Source organism: Haemaphysalis longicornis, unplaced genomic scaffold (genome assembly GCF_048455015.1).
Source record: "Haemaphysalis longicornis isolate Haplotype H1 unplaced genomic scaffold, Haemaphysalis longicornis Haplotype H1 scaffold_1, whole genome shotgun sequence".
In the NCBI taxonomy this organism is placed as follows: Eukaryota; Metazoa; Arthropoda; class Arachnida; order Ixodida; family Ixodidae; genus Haemaphysalis; species Haemaphysalis longicornis.
Window position 1 is genome coordinate 201,549,323 of NW_027526203.1, and position 18,927 is coordinate 201,568,249.

The 18,927-nt window shown below is 47.4% G+C and overlaps 1 protein-coding gene across 1 annotated transcript in view; it reads left to right on the forward strand.

Moving 5' to 3' along the window:
- The window catches only part of LOC144141250 (LIM/homeobox protein Lhx9-like), a 75,956-nt gene that overhangs the window by 38,171 nt on the left and 18,858 nt on the right, over nucleotides 1-18,927 (forward strand). Inside the window, exon 2 of the mRNA XM_077672819.1 lies at nucleotides 14,423-14,736. Coding sequence (XP_077528945.1) covers nucleotides 14,510-14,736 — 227 coding nt within the window. The 5' untranslated portion in view covers nucleotides 14,423-14,509. The remainder of the gene's footprint in view (nucleotides 1-14,422; nucleotides 14,737-18,927) is intronic.

Below are 18,927 nucleotides of genomic sequence, written 5' to 3' on the forward strand. Positions count from 1 at the left end.
CAGAAGCGCGTGTCCGGCGCGGGCACGGCAACTCCCTACCCTCCCCTAACATTTTCCGAGGAGCGTCTCTCGCAACTCGGCAAACGGCCCTCAGAAAGTCGTGATAGTCTCCTCTTCCGTTTTCTTTCAGTGGTCTTTCTTCCCATCGTTCGCTCGGTTACAACGCCGCCATGAAACCACAGTAGCGGCAGCCGAAGTGCTTGCGCACTGAAATTAAGATATTGTTTATTTCATTTCTTTAAGATCAGCATCTAACAAGGTTGCTGGCAGTTCGATTCATGAAGAATGCAGGATTGTTTATGCGAATTCCATTTCAGTATCGATATAATGTCCAGGGAAACAAAGGTGATTGCCCTAAAAAAAAAAAAAGTTTCCTTGGGCAACAATCATTCCATATACTATGTTGCAGGTCGGAAAGGCATGTTGAGAGGGCAGATCTCAGATTTACGGTATAGTTTTTAACAGAACTAATGAGCCAAACATTTGCCCGCCAAATGCAGCGTAGGGGCCGCTAGAAAGAAAAATTCAAAACTAAATTCTCGCTGAGAACGGAGACAAGCCCCATAACATTCTGGTTGTGTCAAAGCCCCTCCTTCGGGGGAAGAACAATCCAAGCTCATCAGGCGCTTCTCAGAACTGAACACTAAAGTGCTTGAATTCAACACGGGTCGTGGTTTAAGTTCACATCTGACGTTGGCATACTCGGAAGACAAACAATGGAATGGAGGTGGCAGAGTTGGTTGGTTTTTATCTCCGGAAGAACCGTGTCACAAGGAAGACAGAAATGCCTGACCATAAATAAAATAAAAACTTGTCACACGGTCAAGTGCAGCGAAGGAAGTGAACGGGGCGGGGGTTGGGAGTCAGGAGAGGTGAGGTGAAATGGGACACCGCACTTCAAGTAAAGCAGTTTCGTACTGGTTTAAATGGTAGCAATAAGAACGCAACTTTGCTTCAACGTTTCGGACGGGGACCGTCCTTTCTCAAATGGTCGGTTAGAAGGACGGTACCCGTTCGAAACGTTGCAGTAAGGTTCCTAAGTTTTAATTTTTTATTACTATTCTTCTCACCATTTAAGCCATGAGTAGCCAGAGTATCTAACTTTACATATATATATATATATATTGTTGAGATCAACAAGATATATATATATATATATATATATATATATATATATATATATATATATATATATATATATATATATATATATATATATATATATACATATACATACGAATTGCAAGCATGCTTTCCGGACTGGACAACCAGAGTGTAACTGTGGGGCCTGACAATTAATATGCAGACAACTAAAGTAATGATCAATAACCTCGGGACAGCACAGCGGTTTGAGATAGGTAGCGAGGCAGTGGAAGCGGTAAGCGAATATATCTACCTAGGCTAAGTTGTGACCCCGGATCCCAACTATGAGGCAGAGATAATTTTAAGAATAAGAATGGGGTGGAGTGCATACGGCAGGCATTCTCAGATAATGATTGGCAGCCTACCATTGCCCCTGAAGAAGAAAGTGTACGATAGCTGCATCTTACCAGTGCTCCCCTACGGGGCAGAAACTTGGAGGCTCACTAAGAGGGTTCAACTTCAATTGAGGACGACTCAGCGAGCAGTGGAAGGGAAGATGATAGATGTAACATTAAGGGACAAGAAGAGAGCGGAGTGGGTCAGGGAACAAACGCGTGTTAAGGACATATTAGGAGAAATTAAGAAGAAGAAATGTACGTGGGCAGGGCATGTAATGCGAAGGCAAGATAACCGTTGGTGATTAAGGGTAACAAAGTGGATCCCTATTGATCGATTGATTGTAGGGTTTAACGCGCCGACGCAACGCAGGCGATGAGGCGCGCCGTAGTGGAGGGCTCCGGATTAATTTTGACCACCTTTAACGTGCACAAAAATCTCGTATACACGGGCGTTTTTGCTTCTCGCCTCCATCAGAAAAGCGGCCGTCGCGGCCGGGAATCGAACCCGCGACCTCGTGCTCAGCAACGCAAAGCCTTAGCCACTGAGCCACCGCCGAGTGGATCCCTAGAGAAGGCTAGCTTTTCAGGGGGCGGCAGAAAGTTAGGTGGGCAGATGGGATCAACAAAAACAAATTTGCGGGGAAAGATTGGTCGCGGTTAGCACAAACCTGATATATATATATATATATATATATATATATATATATATATATATATATACATATATATATATATATATTTATATATATACATATATATATATATATATATATATATATATATATATATATATATATATATATATATATATATATATATATATATATATATATATATATACATATATATATATATATATATATATATACTTATATGTGTGTGTGTCTGTGTGTAAACGTACGGAAAGTACGTAGTATAATTAATTTCCCCTGCAGGCGCACAAACGCTTCAGCGCAAAGTTCTTTTTTCGGGCAAAAAATGGCTCCTGGCATGAATTGCGTAAACTGCACCTACGCTGCTGTATCTTGGAGGAGTGCAAGTGAAGAGTGGTGGTCGAGATCCAAACGGCCACTATGCATTCGTGATACTCCCCGAACGGACGCCAAGTGCCCCAAAGGCATCACACGTGGGCAGCGTTAAAGGTATAACGAAGACAGAATACAAGATTGCTTTATTTCAAAGAAATAGCCTTTGATTACTCACTCATCTGCATTTCGCCCCCGAATTTTTTTACTAAGAATAGATGGGAAACATTGAAAAAAAAAAAAAAACAAATTTCGCGCTACAGGCCGTCAGCAGTGACGTAATGAGGGCAATAGTGGACCACCTCGATTTACCAGTCCTGGATAGTCCGCGGGCAGTTCGAGGACTGCCTTCGGAGCGGACGTCTGGTAGAAATACATGGGAAACTCCAGCGCTGGATCGCCTCCTGGGAAGTCAGCGGACGATCCGGGACTGATAATCTAGGAGGCTCACTAAAAGATGGATACATACGGCAGCGAAGCGATACAATCAAACGGGACTATAGAGGTACCACTACAATCGCACAATCATATTTCTTGGGGTGGCTTCGGTTGGCGGCCGCCATTCGCACAGACGAGTCCCTGGGACGCCACAGTTTCTGGACGAGAAGGTGGCCGGCATGTCGCCACTTCTTTATCTGTTTTCCTTACTAGCTAGGATAATTTTTTTTTAAGTTTTCGTTAAAATTGGCATCAGTGTTGGTAGTACGAACAATCTTTTGAATGAACCAAACTTTCATTTTGTCTTCACGGTCTCTTTTGGGGCGGGCATGCACTCAGTTGGGGGGTTACATCCTGTCCCCCGGAGATCATCACTCTGCGGCGGACAGCCGCGTTACGCTTGAACGTCTTTCTCCCGGACAGCAATAGAAGCACGACTCGAGGAACGGCGGATACTGTCATTGCGCAGTATATAATTTACCATTTGCGTTTTTTTGCCGGGAAGAACAACACTAGGGGTGAAATTTTTTAATTCTAGCGCGGAAAATACTGCGACCATGGGAGCCTTTTGTAGGGAACGACAAACACTATTGATTCGGCGCTGGGCGCTGCAATGCCCAAGAAAAGTCATAAAACGCGCCAGCAGAACTAGCCCATTCGTTTTTACGGTTACCGCCCTCCACTTCGTCTATTGCGTTCGCCGAACGAACACTGACATCTGTAGGTGCTCGCGTGAGAGAAAGTCAGGCTCCCGCGAAGAGAAAAAGAAAAGAAAACGTTATAACGCGGTTACTGAGCGGTAGGACACGTCCAAGCTGGGGGGTATGATATGATTGCCGCCACAGCTCCCTCCCATCTGTTTCCTGCAGCCGAGGCAATATTAGATATTGGCAGCTCAGATTTTGCATCGGTATCCCATTCCAATAAGTGACGCAAAAGGAACAAGGTAAGAGCACTGCAGTCTGAATGGGTAACCAAATTGAGGCTGCTGTGCCCGGAAATAAATTCCTGAAGTGACACTCGAGGCAGCTTCGTGCGTTGAAAAGTGACACCACTGCAGGGTATCTCGTTAGATCTATCAGCCGCAGTGGTTTCTAAATTAGGCGCACAGCCTGGGTTTTTGCGCTCTTTGCCATTATCGAATACCGACACACGTTCATGAGCTTATCGTCGGTTCTTCCACAGCACCTGCCGACGACGCGAACAAAGGATTTTGCCTCATTAGGTTGTCTCGTAAATGTATTTCTTGAGCGCATCAACGACCTGAGTGCGAAATGGAGCGTCATGGAATTGTGTTGCTTTCTCTCCAGGTGATCAAAGGTGTACACATATACGAGTTCAGATAAAGGCGTTTGTTCAAAGAAACACGTTTGATGCATTACCTCTTTCACGACTCACAATTCAGCGAATTACTCTTTTGAGACAGGCTCAGAACAGCGGTAAGGAAATTCCGCAAAGTTTATGTGTAATACCGAGTTTCAAGCGTGCCTTTCTGTTTATAAATACGTAAAGCAACGAAAAAAAAAACAAGCCGTTGTCTTCGCCCGCATATGAAAGTTGTCAGCAGCTTGATACAACTGAAGTTTAAATTACATTTCTAAGGTACGCGTGGGCGGCTGCAACTGGCTGGTGCATAACATAAGAACACCCCGCACGGCAAATGCCGCGTTTTCTATATTTCTAAGGAGGTCATTCGTGAGGAGTGATGGTCTGTGTGTGGAGCGCGTTTTTTTTTTACGCATTTAGAGAAGGCATTCTCGCAGTGCTTGCCTTTCCGCCACCTGCACACCTACGTGCGAATAGAAGGAATACTTGCGGCGGGTTGCACAGTACTATCGTATACTTTGCCTAGACAACAGCCATCGCGAATATGTCTCTCAGTACTTTTTGGGAATGAGTAGCCTTGAATTCGGCAAGCCATGTCTCGCAAACACACCTTCTCTTGGCAACCTAATCTCAGAAAATGCCCGCAGTTTGCGTACCCATGGACATGCATGATCAGCTCCTTCCAACTCAAAAGAACTGGAACGTGAACGTTTCAGTGAGTCGCACCAAGGTGTTATTTTTTAACAGAATGTTAAAAATATCAGTGCTGAGAGTAACCGGCGAAGACAATAAGAACAGGGGAAAGTAACTGCTGAAGACATGCCCAGCATTTAATGGCTCGATGGCAAACAAAGTATTCGCCGCGAGCGATCTTTCAGTTGCCTCGTTTTAATAACCCCCAGGACCTCTCAGCATTTCTTACAGGTTCTGAATGCGCTTGGTTCTTAAGGGTTCTGACATAAGCGCCCAAGGCTCGGCTTCAGTAAAGTTTAGTCAGGTAATGAATCCCAGATGTGAGTTTGCTAGACCCTCTCCCTAAAGCATGGCTGCCACTCCGGTGTCTTCAACAGCCGACGTGGCCGAGGGGCCCTCTCTCTTACGTATGATGGAAGACCTCGGTTCAAGTATACTGTTAGATTGGCGCATCGGAAACGCTCCGAGAATGCGTGCGTGCTACCATGCGACGCGACGGCGCTGCCGCGTACACAATCTCAGTTTCAATCAAGGTGCTAAAACTATAATTCTGTGGTATAGAGTGGCGCGTCAACAATGAATTTAAATTTAATTATGCAGTTGTTCGTACTATTTCAAACGTATCGCAATATTGGTTATTAGGTGAGCTCTGAGAACGCACTTCTGTTTACTGTTTGCCGTGAATATTTCTTAAATTAGCGGTGAAAGTACAGTTAATGCACCTGCACTTGTCTTTGCTAGAAGACCGGTTAGAAAAAAGATCAATTCTACACTCTGGTTAGATGAGTCGAGGTGATAGGTGGCAGCACTCCGCTTGACCATGGTTCATCAAACTACAGTTTTTAACAGTAAGTGCCAGCAGCATGTACAAACCAATGAGTGCCCGAAGTATTTGGCGGTAGGAAAAGCGTTGTAAAGTGTGTGTTCACTGCCAAATAAACTCAGCTTACCGAATAAGACGCCGAATAAACTCCGCTTGGTACAGCGAGAGGACGACGTTGTCAGTCAACTTCACCTCAGTTCTCATGGCAAACTGGCTGTGTTTCGCGTCCTGATTATACGCGGTCGCCATATGTTTTCTAACGCAAGTAGCTGTGAAAAGAAAGACGGGCAGCATGCTTTCAAAAATAAACCCAGGCTTTTCAGATGGTACATGCACGCTCGTGCGTCATGTATAATGCGAGTCCACGCATAACTCTTCGCGTCGATGACTCAGTGCTCGTTTTATTTGTCGTTGCAATTGCCTATACGGTGTACGCCAGACGGAACTAAAGTTTCACATGGTCCAACAGTGCATCCATTGTCACTGTCACCCGGCGATGCGTGCTTCCGACTTTCATTTTCAGCGTGTTTAGTCGATCGTGACGTTCGTTTTAATAATACTTACAGCCACGGGAATTGTCGTGCAGCTGACGACTCCAGGGGGCAGGCACAGTTGCCATATTTATCATTTCTTATCGGTGATGGTTTGAAGAGTTCAGAGCAGAAATGGTGGTGGCATGTTGTCGACCTGTTCCTTCAGGCGGTTTGAGAAGCTGGCCGTCAGAATTTGTGCCGGTGTTTAGGTACCAAAACCCCCCTTGCTATATACGCGCGTGGATTAGTGACGTTGACGTAACTGCGTCATCTGCGGCCGCTTCATGTACCGGCCGTTTTTTTCGTTAACCCGGTTAAACTATACGGTCGTAAATAGCAGCCCTAGAATAATTATAACGGCTTCGGCTTGACGATGGCTTTAGTTTCGTCCCAGCATACATGTTTGGCTCGGTCTTTGAACGGTTCTCCTCATGCAGTACACATGTAAAGAAAAGAATATGACTTCAAAGAGCCAACTGTGCTGCAAGTATTACCGGTTATTGCTAGCAAAACTCAACAAATATAAAGACCTAAAAAAAGATGCAGACAGCGTTCAAGATATTCACCTTTGTTTGCTCCCATATTCCAAAACTGACACCAACTCAGTGCCTACATCATTATTTCCTCCACCAAGTAAAGAGTCGTTTAGACGCCTGAACCTATCGGCCACAACTGGCACTGGCACAACTGGCACCCCGCTATGGGTGCCTGACTCGGGACTCGAGAGCGTGGATATCGAGAGCGTGCATCCCTCACTCGAGACACTTTGTTACTTGCTCGCTGCTTTTCAATACAACCCGCGATCTACCAAAAGGGAGTCAGCGTCCCGCATTCCGGCTGATCGCTATCGGTGCTCCGTGCGCTCGCCAACCCCGTGGCGACACCGGAGAAAGTGCACTCTCTTTTTTTGCACTCGCCGCCACAGCCGCTCGCATCTTGCAGGAGCCGCGACTCGCGGGCATGTCCGTGCAAAACAGAAGCGAATGCCACTTGTCGCTTAACCGTGCGCGCGTCGCGAGCATTTATCTTGAGCTCGCAGCGGGCCGACAGGTTTTCTTCTGTTCGAGGCTCCCGCCCTTTCCCGAGCCTCCGCTTCCAGCCTCCTTCCGCTCGTTGGCTTCCTCGCCTCCTCGTCCTCTCTGCCTTCTCTCGATTGCACGCCGCTCGTCGTCGTTTGTTAAAAGGTTGTCAGCGTCGTCGTGTCTCGTATTGGAGTCGGGAAAAATAAAGAGCCGCCGGGTGCGCGCGCCATAAAGATAATGCATCGTTTTTCCCGCTGTCACTAATGCTGTCAACTAAACGCGAGGTCTTCAGACAAAACGGACAGCGCCTCCTAATATGCCTTAGTGTAGATCATTGGTTCTTTCGTTTTTATTCTTTTTGATCGTTACTTCGGAGCCGGCTTATGAACACACGCGGACGCGCGCGCGCATGCACAAGAAAGTTTCGCACACGGCGCGGTCACCGTTTGACGTGGGTGGCGAGAGATGACGATGAACTCTGTGAACTTTCAGTTGTCCCGAAATTTTACTGAGAACCCATTCCTGCTTTCCGCAATTTGATTTGGCTTCATTGTTTAGTTTAGTGTGTACCTGAAGTGCTATCACCCTCATGCTGGACTTTTTTTAAGGGGACCATTATATGAGTAGAATTCCGTGCATTTTTCGTGTGTGTGAGCCAAAACGCCTTGCCGAAAAGCCAACTTTATCGTGTATTATCAGCATAAAACGGCTGTAACTCTCATTTTATGTAAACTTCCCCAACAATATATATATATATATATATATATATGTATGTATATATATATATATATATATATATATATATATATATATATATATTTATATATATATATATATATATATATATATATATATAGTGAGGAAATGAGGGGCTCGTTGAGGAAAATACAGAAAGATAGGGCAGCAGTCTACAACGCCAAAGCAGTGTTGTACACGTTCCTCTAAAATAGGAATGAAAGCTCGTTCCTCGTTCCTCCCCAATTTTGAAACGAGTTCCCGTTACACGTTCCTTTATTGCGAAAGGAACGCGTTCCAGTTCCTCTTCGAAAATTGGAACGTGTCGTTACATTAACGTTACAATTAGGTTTTTAAATTAAAATATAGTGTCGGATTGTCCTGGCGCAAAATTAGGTGAGAAATTTAAAACTCACATCGAACTACCTATATTATACGAATATTAACACCACCGGCAGCAGATTATCTGGAGATAAAAATGATCAAAAGAAACGCGCCATGGCGGATTTTTTCAAGGAGCACCGGACAAACTCCAGACGGGTCGAGGACATTTTGCAGGATGTATCGGTGTGGAAATTTTGGTGTACGGACATTTCGGTGTACGGACATGTCAGTGTACGGATGTTTCGGTGCACGGACGTTTCTGTGTACGGACATTTCGGTGCGCACACTTTTCGGCGACCAAATTATTCGGTGCTTGCCCGTTTGCGACAGCCGTTATATTTTTATTTCCGCTTAACGGGGGTCATGGACAACAATCTGGAGCAGTTGAATTTATTTTTTGATTGATGCCATGTTTGGTGTTTGCCAGGTATTTTTAGAAATTCTGCATTTATATATTTTTGTTCAATACCTCTTCTGGGGACAACTGTTATGCAGCTGATTTAATTTTTCAGCACACGTATTTTACGACAGGTTGTTAATTTACAGTCGCTTTTTTAGCTAAGACAATAAACCGGTGTTTACGATGGTCCAACGCCTTTTTCGTATTTTTTAAAAATTACACACCCTCAAATTTTATGAATTACATGCACACTCTCAATATCCAAAACATATCAAACATTAGGACCCCCAGAATGCAGAAAATCTTGTGAAGAGTATTACGTAGGCTGGGCTGCCTTGCTAAAATGAATTTGCGAACACTGGTATAGGATATTGTTGTGGAGGAAGAACGGGCCTTTTTGAAAACAGCAGCTTCAATATCTCCTAAATGTTGATTAAGCGCGTGCGGGTTGTGCATACAAATACGACCCATTCTCTTCGGGAAAACCACCCTCCATTTTATGTTTACATGCTTACATTCACCGCATTTTAATTCTTTGTCCTAGCACACCCCCCCCCCCCCACACACACACACACATACTCCCGCCTTTACGCTTGAATATCGACCAGATTTATTTTTCAGTCCTATTATTTTCAGCTTCCCCTGAAAATCTTACAGGCCTGGCGGAGTTCACGGTCTCCGAAGCGTCAGCGCAAAGATACAGGCAATAGCTTTACATTCACCATGAGCTCACAAAACCTCTATAATGTGCAACAAAAAGCCACCCGAAAAGCCGCTGAGGACACAATGGCCACTTCCGTTGGGCCCCGTCTCCCCCCTCGAGGAACAAACTTGCTGGCTACACCCTTCCGCGCATCCCGGTCATACCGACGACGGCGCCCCCTCTGCAGGAATCGCTCTTTCTTCGCCTTCAGTCGCCTCATTGGAAATTAACTCTTCCAGTCGCGCATATCATGGACACCCCAGGCATACATCGCTTTCTTCCATTATAAGGAGAAAAAAAATGAATAGGCTGGTGTGATGAAAGCAGTAACACTCGTCGTCAAGTTTTCGAAGTGACACCCCTCTCTTTCTACCAAGGGGGCTGGTAGCCGGCGGGGCTCAGCCTTCCCCTCCCCAAAGTAACGTCACCGTAAGTGCGATCGTTGGTTGGTTTTATACCCCTGTCACACGGGCACTTTCAATCGCGATTGAGGCGATCCGGATTGAGCTCAATCCGGATCGGGCGCATGCTACACTGCAGTTTCAATCGCGATCGAGCTCGATCCCGCTCGAACTCAATCCTCGTTTCTCAAGCGCGATCGAGGCTTCCAAGCGCGATCGAACGAAAGCGGCGATACTCTCGTCACCGCTCAGTAATGACACAGAAGGTGAAAACTTCAACTAACGCTACAAACTGTGTCAAATAACTTCACCCGAATAAGCGTGAGGTAACATTTACACAGTTACGTATACCTACGACCGCGAGAATTTACCAGACGCCGGCCGCAAGTACAATGTTAGCGCCATCTAGCGTACACAAGTGCAACCGGTGCAACTTTTCGATCGCGATTGAAACGGGACGTGAAGCAGCGGCAGTGCGTCGAGCGCGCTCGAAAACTCGATCGCGATTCACTTCAATCGCGATTGAAAGTGCCCGTGTGACAGGGGTATTAAGTAGAGCCGACACCGAATGCAACGAAGACGAAATTGATTGAGAAAATAATTAAAACAGAATGCACATGCGCCTAATCGACCTCGTTTTTCTGGGTTTTTTTTTAGCGGAAGTTTTGCTTTGGGGGCGGGGGAGGAATGGACTAAAAGCAGCAGCGTCTTGCATCGTTGGGGGAAGTGAAAGCAAAGTGCTTTGGTAACACTTAAAGTATTAGGGTTGTTCACTTGAATGTTAAAATAAAGAAAAGGGTTGAATGGCTGCGGATTAACCAGGTTGATTTTTACCATCTACTACAGAAATTGGGTTTTACGTGGCAATGTTCCGCCAGGGTTTAGCGTTCGTTTCCATGCACGGCGGCGCAAGCACAAGTATCGAACGTAAAATCATATCAAGTCACAAAATTACAATATTAAAGCTAAAATGTTCAAAGAATGCCTGAGACATCCTGTGACTCAAAATGTCCGCACCGAAACGTCCTTCACCGCAATGTCGAACACCAAAATGTCCGGATCCCGTCTTAGACAATCTTTCCCCGCCAGGGAACAATTCTATCGGCCACACGCGCATCCTGTTCTCCCTAGACAAACGATGGGTGAAAAGAATTCTCGAGGCTACGTTATTCACCCGTCGAACGCCGCGTAAGTTCAACCAGCATGACAGCAAGCACAAGCTGCGGCCTGCTGCGTGGTTATTCTTCTGCCTTTGACCTTCGAAGAAGCACGTACGGCTGAAGAGAAACGCAGTAGCGACTTGTAGACTTTTGTACTCTAGCCTTGGCATCAAAAACAGCCAAATCCTAACGATGTAACGGTAGGAACGCCGTTCCTTCAAAAAACTAACGAGTTACCGTTACAGTTCCACCAACCCTTAATGGAACGGTGGCGTTCCTCCGTTCCTCCAAAAAGGAACTAGTTCCAGGAACGCCGTTCCTTGTAACGCCGTTCCGTACAACACTGCGCCAAAGGAGGCATAGGGGTGTGGTTAGGCTCTTTTCTTTTTCACCACGGTTAATGAAGTAAACATTTTTTTAATATACAGAAGAAAGAAAGAAAGAAAAACACGCGCCCAGAGTGGGGACCGAACCCACGCCTTTCTATTACATGTCGAATGCCTTACCAATTCGGCTATCTGGGCGACTGTGTTCTCCTTCACTTTCTGGGCTATTTATATTTACTAGAAGTGTATCTGACGCTTGAGGGTGGTAGCCAGCGCCACTCTGACTACACTCTAGTGTAGTCAGAGTGGCGCTCTAGTAAACATAAATAGCCCAGAAAGTGAAGGAGAACACAGTCGCCCAGATAGCCGAATTGGTAAGGCATTCGACATGTAATCGAAAGGCGTGGGTTCGGTCCCCACTCTGGGCGCGTGTTTTTCTTTCTTTCTTTCTTCTGTATATTAAAAAAATGTTTACTTCATTAACCGTGGTGAAAAAGAAAAGAGCCTAACCACACCCCTATGCCTCCTTTGGCGTTGTAGACTGCTGCCCTATCTTTCTGTATTTTCCTCAACGAGCCCCTCATTTCCTCACTATATTATTCTGCGAAAGCCTAGCGAGGGTCTCGGTTCTGGCAGCCTTGATGCCTAGGTAGCATAAGAGGGCTTCCCGCCAGTTACCCGCTCATGACAGGCTGTAGACGCTCGAGTCACGCCCCGGGGGTTGAAAAGAAGGTCCCCTTCTCCCCGTGTAGTCAGAGTGGCGCTGGCTACCACCCTCAAGCGTCAGATACACTTCTAGTAAATATAAATAGCCCAGAAAGGGAAGGAGAACACAGTCGCCCAGATAGCCGAATTGGTAAGGCATTCGACATGTAATCGAAAGGCGTGGGTTCGGTCCCCACTCTGGGCGCGTGTTTTTCTTTCTTTCTTTCTTCTGTATATTAAAAAAATGTTTACTTCATTAACCGTGGTGAAAAAGAAAAGAGCCTAACCACACCCCTATGCCTCCTTTGGCGTTGTAGACTGCCGCCCTATCTTTCTGTATATATATATATATATATATATATATATATATATATATATATATATATATATATATATATATATATATATATAAGAATTGGTCGCTGAGCTGGCTCTATCATTACACCGAGGTCTATTTACTTATAATTAGTTCACAGTGAGTGTTTTCGTACCTTTGTTCAAAATTCTGTCACCTAAGTGTCATGTGCAAAACAGCTTCGCTGGGCACACGGCCAGTTTCATTTTTCGCCCCATCAGAATAATTGCGGTCACGTCCGGTATCGAACCTGCGTCCTTGGGCTCCCCAGAGCAACGCTTTAGCTGCTGGGCGTACAAGGGGGATGTCAAATAATTCCCCGCGTGCTACGCGTGCGCGTGTGTGCAAGCGTGCGCCGTTTGAGCGTGTCCAAATTTTTGTGTATCAGCCATGAGCCGTCGCTGATAACGAGTTATAATGGAGGGCTTTGTATTCAAGTACTGTAGCCTGTTTTGAAGCCAAGTCCGAGGTAGAAGAAAAGAAAAACTCCCACCTGAACCCCTGTGTAGATGCGACACATAGGGGGTTCCGTTGTTTCCGTTAGATTGGTTCTCCCATCGCGTGAAACGTGCCGTGAACCCCCCGCCGCGGCTATGACGCAACGTGTCGTGGCTATGGCACAACACAATCCAACACAATCCACTTATTTCTAATCCAAATCCAAGCCAAGCCAACCCAATCCAATCCAAGGCAATCCAATCGAATCCAATCCAATGCCCCTCGCGAGAGAGTGTTCGCTATCGGAGAGGAGAGGGGGTGAGCGGCGGAGAGCGCAGCTGGCGCGGCGAGGAGAATGGGGGAGGGGCGGACAACGCCGACGACAACGACGAAGCCGGAGGGACAAGGCGAGTGAATCAGATGCTCTGCATCTAAAAACTGTTTATGACTTCCACATTTCGGGCGGCTCTAAACAGGAACACCGAAATGCATGCCGTTGCTGCTGCAGACCCCTGCCCGCGCTCACTTGCAACATGAAATATACTCGCACGGGGGACTGACCAAAAATGTAACCCCGATACCTTACTAATATCGCCATGAAGTAAAAGATGACGCAGCTGTCTCGAAAAAAAAACAAGTTTTTTGGAGCGAACTTGCACTCCCCTAACAACTAAAAAAATACACAGGCGGTGAAGCAGCAGTCAACAAAGTGACGTGCGCAGGCGAGGGCCGGTGAATAGTATGCCGCGGCGTCTGCTGTGCGGTCATTTATCTTTCGGTGCGGGTGTTTCTCGAACCGTCGAATTACAGCGCCTGTGTCGTCTATTCTCTTCTTTGTGTGTTGTTTCCGTTCTCGCTGACCACCATGAATACATGGAGAGCCCTGTAGATCAAAGAAGGCTATTCCAGGCTAGTGAACCTAGGGCGAAATATTCTCCCTATCAAATGGAATAACCCGTGCGGCGTAAGAAAGAAAGAATGAAACACGCGCTTCACTTGGACCACAGATAACACAGTTCGGCGCGGCCGGGCGGTGAAAACAAAACATAAATAAACAAATCCAAAGCATGATTCGCAGTAATATGCCTGAAGAGAGATGTGCGTTAGGACAATACCCATGTATTGACGTAAGACACGCGTCCGCGCTCCTTTTTTTCTTCTGTCTCGTTTTAGAACTAGAGATTTTGGAGGTACCGATCGTATCACCTAAGAGTGATCGCCTGCGAATTCCGCCGCTATACTTTTACGTTATATGTCCTCTCAGCCTGAGACGACGATCGCAACAGCAGCAAAATATGTTCTTTGATACAGCCCGTGTGTTTGATTAATGGCACCCGGTTATGCTGTGAGTTGCGCATTGTTTGTCTTCCTTCCTCTGTATGTGCAGTTAGCGCAAATATCGTAATTCATAATGCACCAACTAGCCCAACAACACATTTTACTGAAAGTTTGCTGTTCTCCGCTCTCTGTGCAGAGGCGAGCATCCCCTGGTGTCCGGCGGCGGCGGCTGCCTGCCGGGAGGAGCGGCCGGTGCCGTGCCGAAACGTCGTAGCGCCGAGGGATGCCCGTGATCAGCCCGGGTCCCGACGAAGCGACGGCTGCCCAGGCACCCGCCAAACTGTGCGCGGGCTGCGGAGCGCCCATCGCCGACCGCTTCTACCTGCTCGCCGTCGAGCGGCAGTGGCACACGCGCTGCCTGCGCTGCTGCCACTGCAAGCAGCAGCTCGACTCCGAGCTCACCTGCTTCGCCAGGGATGGCAACATCTACTGCAAGGAGGACTACTACAGGCACGTGCACGCCTCCCACTAACCACGCTGGGCGCGAAGCGAGAGCCGGGCCGAGCCGCTTCCGGCCACTCGCTTCGCCCATCGCCCGGGGAATGGGACAGGAAAAAACTCGCTAAAAGTTGGTGTTTTAGAGCTTACGGCGCAGCTATATCGTCTCTCCGTCTATTCCACTGTTTTCATGCTGCCGAGATACGGATGTTAGTCTTTCGAACACTGCACGTAATAGGCGCACACCGTGACTTCGGTCTCTGCCAAGGGCCATTAGACTACCGGCAACACTGCTGAGTGTATTGCGTAGAACGTAGTTTATATTATGAATAAATTGGGAGTCTTGGGCGAGGTTCGTTCGTGCTCGCGTAGATGGTTTGTTTGCCTTGTTCGGTGGTCGACGGGCACTCGCTGTACGTTCGCCTCTTTGTAGCACCATTTTACGGCGAAAGCCTTAGATGTCTCGTCAAACGCGAAAAGTGACCGTAGTTGTCGTCGGTGACAACACGAATAGCATCGGAATGGCCGCCGCCGTAAAGAGAAAATAAGGTATGACAAAAACATTTGGGTTCGCGTGGGATTTGAACCCCGGTCGCCGCCGCATGAGGCAAGTGCGCTAACCACAGCGCAAACCCGGAACCGTCCCAGAATGGAACAAGAATTAGCCATGTGCGTGCCCCGTGGCAGGTGAACGCGACGGCGCGTGCGCACAACAGGTGCACGCGAAGGATAGCTCACTGCGGGGAAGCTGCTGCGTGAACTGCGGTCATCCTGCCTGTAATTTGCGCCAAAAGGCGGTGAAGCGGGATCGAAGAAGGATATGCAAACGGAACGCAGCTTTGAGGAATTCATTGATAATCGCTGGATTTCCCCTTCAATTCCCGTAAGCATACTTAAGTGCCCTGCCGAATCGATTCTTCCAAAGATGCGAGTTCGAGGAAAGACAGTTCCCGATACACCATTTCGCTCAAAAGGGCCTTCTGCGTCGAGACATTACGGAATGCAATGTTTTCAACTAACATTGCGTGAAGTGCAGACCACATTTTGCGAGCTAAATCGTATACGCTGAGGCTCATAATTGGCCTACTTTGCTTCTCTAGTCGCAAGGACTGATAATTAATGTGCGGTGAAGTGAAGCAGACACTGGCGAGTTTTTAAGAGTGCAGCTCCGCACTCGCGGTTGTACATGCTTTGAATTACACCGCCGCGGGCGGGTCGCCATACGAGGCGCCAGAACAGCGTGTGAGGAGAATAGTTTACTGGTGGTTGCATCGCACTCACACTCTCGGAACCTTGCGAATCTACGTTGTCAAAACCGGTTCATCAGTACCAGGCAGCGCCTACTGCGACGCAGTAAACCCGCGGAAGTACTCCACCACAGCACTCCTATAGGTAACCAGTCGTTGCGGTAAAAGAAGTAAGGTAGGCCAATGGCGACGCCCCACATTCGATTTTAATCGAAAAATATTTTGTCCACGTTGGCATCGACAAATCACGCACAACGTTTTGCTTTGCTCGGTTTTGCAGCGAAGGTCAAACGTTTCAGCGGCATTGCTCTGACAGCCGTGGTTATCACCTCACCTTCCGCCCTGTTGGTTAAACACGTGCGCTGTGGTCAAGCGGAAAGCGGAACCGCTCATTCTTTTTAAGGAGTAGATACTAGTAGCGACTGAGACAAACGGCGTATGCGTAATATTTGCGGCATGCTCAGGGCGCACTAATTAAACAACGTTACAACTATGACATATTGAAGTTGAGGGGTCTCGAGAGTTCACTGAAAGTAACCGTACCGCCTATGTTGTTTAATCCTGCATGCCGTGATCCATTCTACGGCGCAGTAGTTGAGAGGACGCTAGTTTTCGTTTAGCGTGTTTCTGGAACATAGGCAGCCCGGTTCTACCTCGGCAGAATGCTGGGTGGTCATATTTTATGGTCTAATCAAACGGGCTGTCGGGTATGTTGCTTCGTGACAACAAATATAAAAGGCCGATATAAAACCAAGGACGAAGGATACAGACGGACAGGCATTATCCCGTCTGTTTCTATCGTCCTTCGTACCGCAACTCTCTTATTTCCGTACATTCCACTCTATGCAGTCATCGAAAGCCACGCTGGCTTAGAAATAGTTAGTTTTTTTGCGCACATATTCAAAATCGCGGGTATGTGAAGATGAAGACGCCGCGCGTATAACGACTGCTTCGTAGCAACACACGTGGCTGTAGAAAGCTGTACGTGTCGGATGTAAAGAAGCGTCGCACGCCCACGTTGTACGCTTCGTATCGTCAGACGTGTCGGAACACAAAAGCTGCGCGGGACAGCTGCGAACACGCGCCGCCAACAGGCGGCCGAGGCTTGCCGCCGGGTTGGCAGCACAAATTCCTCGCCATCGAAAAGCTGTGACTGCCGCATGCCGCGCGATTTTCGCCTTTGCGCACGTTTTAAATTCGGCGCCAGCGTTCTCCCCTAGTTTGCCAACAATGGCGTCGCCTTCGAGCGAATTTTAATCTGCCGTTTGCAGGTTACGTGAGTTATACTATTGTGGAGCATCTCAAGTAGGGCGAAAACCTTAGATGTCTCATCAAATTAAAAAAGTGACCGTCTTCGTCGTCGGCGTCAGCACGAGTGGTACCAAAATGTAAAGAGAAAATAAGATGTAAAGCAAATTCAGTGATCCTTGCACTTACGCGCAAGACTTGAATGGCGAAGCTGTTGTAGGTGAGCACTCCCGGGCACCCGCCGCGGTGGCTCAGTGGCTAAGGCGTTGCGCTGCTGAGCACGAGGTCGCGGGTTCGATTCCCGGCCGCGGCGGCCGCTTTTCTGATGGAGGCGAAAAGCAAAAACGCCCGTGTGTACGAGATTTCGGCGCACGTTAAAGATCCCCAGGTGGTCGAAATTAATCCGGAGCCCTCCACTACGGCGCGCCTCATTGCCTGTGTTGCGTCGGCGCGTTAAACCCCACAATCAGAATCAGAGCACTCCCGGGCACGCAGTTAAGTTTCAGCATCATTGTTTGTTGCATAGTTGCGGTGCCAGTAATCGTCGTCATATGCATGGAAGAGGTGGTCATCCTCTACGCGGCGAGGGGGGGATGCAAAGTCATCCTCAGCATTGTAGAATTCCACCATCTCTTCGTCATCGATTCAAGGCAGAGGTGGCGGGATCTGCAAGTCGTCTCGGGAAGGAGTGGCACACTCGTAGCCATGTCTAATGGCTTCTAGAGAATGCGGCGGCCACGGTGACCTGTCCAACGCAGGGTGTCTTTTCATCTCGAGCATTAGTGCTGGAGTTTCTTTTTTTTTTTTAGAACATTCATAAGAAGAGGCGAAACTAAACACTAGTGCTCCTAGCGCCGCCAGTTTGGGCCGTCAGGCGTTGCGCGCTCCCACAGTTTTAAGAGCGAAGCTGTCAAGCAAATCGTTAGTGTATGGTGTCCGCCGTTAAAAATAGCAAGGAAGTGCCGAGCGCGCGCCCATTAGCGCGTTCGTCGCGGCGACCGCCCGGAATTAAAAAAAAAACAAGAAAATGCCGAGCGCTCGTGTGTGCGTGGCTCGCGGAGACCGCCCAGAGTCCTCGGTGCACGTTTGTCAAGCCAAGCATTGGCCAAGATTGGCAAAAAAAAAAAAAAAAAACAAAAAAACAAAACAAAAAAACACACACACACACTCTAGCATTCGCTCTAATCGTGGGAACACTTGCTCGGAACGAGAAAGGCACGGCATAGCGTACGCCCCTCCAAGGTGACCTCGAATGATTATCACTTCAAAAAAAAAAAAAAAAAAAAAAGAAATGAAGGAAGCTCACATTTATAGCACCAATGAGGGAGTAAAGGCCGTTGCGGCAGCGAAGGAGGGGCAAATCGGCTGCAATCGTGGACCTAAATCGTCGTGATGGTCGTTGAGGTTGCGTACAGCTTCGCTACCTTCAAGTCTTACGCGTTAGTGCGCGATTCCTTCATTTTTTTTTTTTTTTTGCTCATTGTTGCCGCTTCCCCAGTCTCGTGGGTGTGAAACGTCAATTACACATCTTACGAAGCTGCCAAAAACACATTTTGCGAACCTGTCAAATAATGGACTACACTGCAAAGGATCAAAGAATGGTTCAGGGGCAGTCACTTGATTGTGCAGTCGCAATAATCCAATTATCAAATCGTAAGAGGTAGTCAAGGTCATCCCGTTCCTCACTCACTACATTACGCCAGTCTAC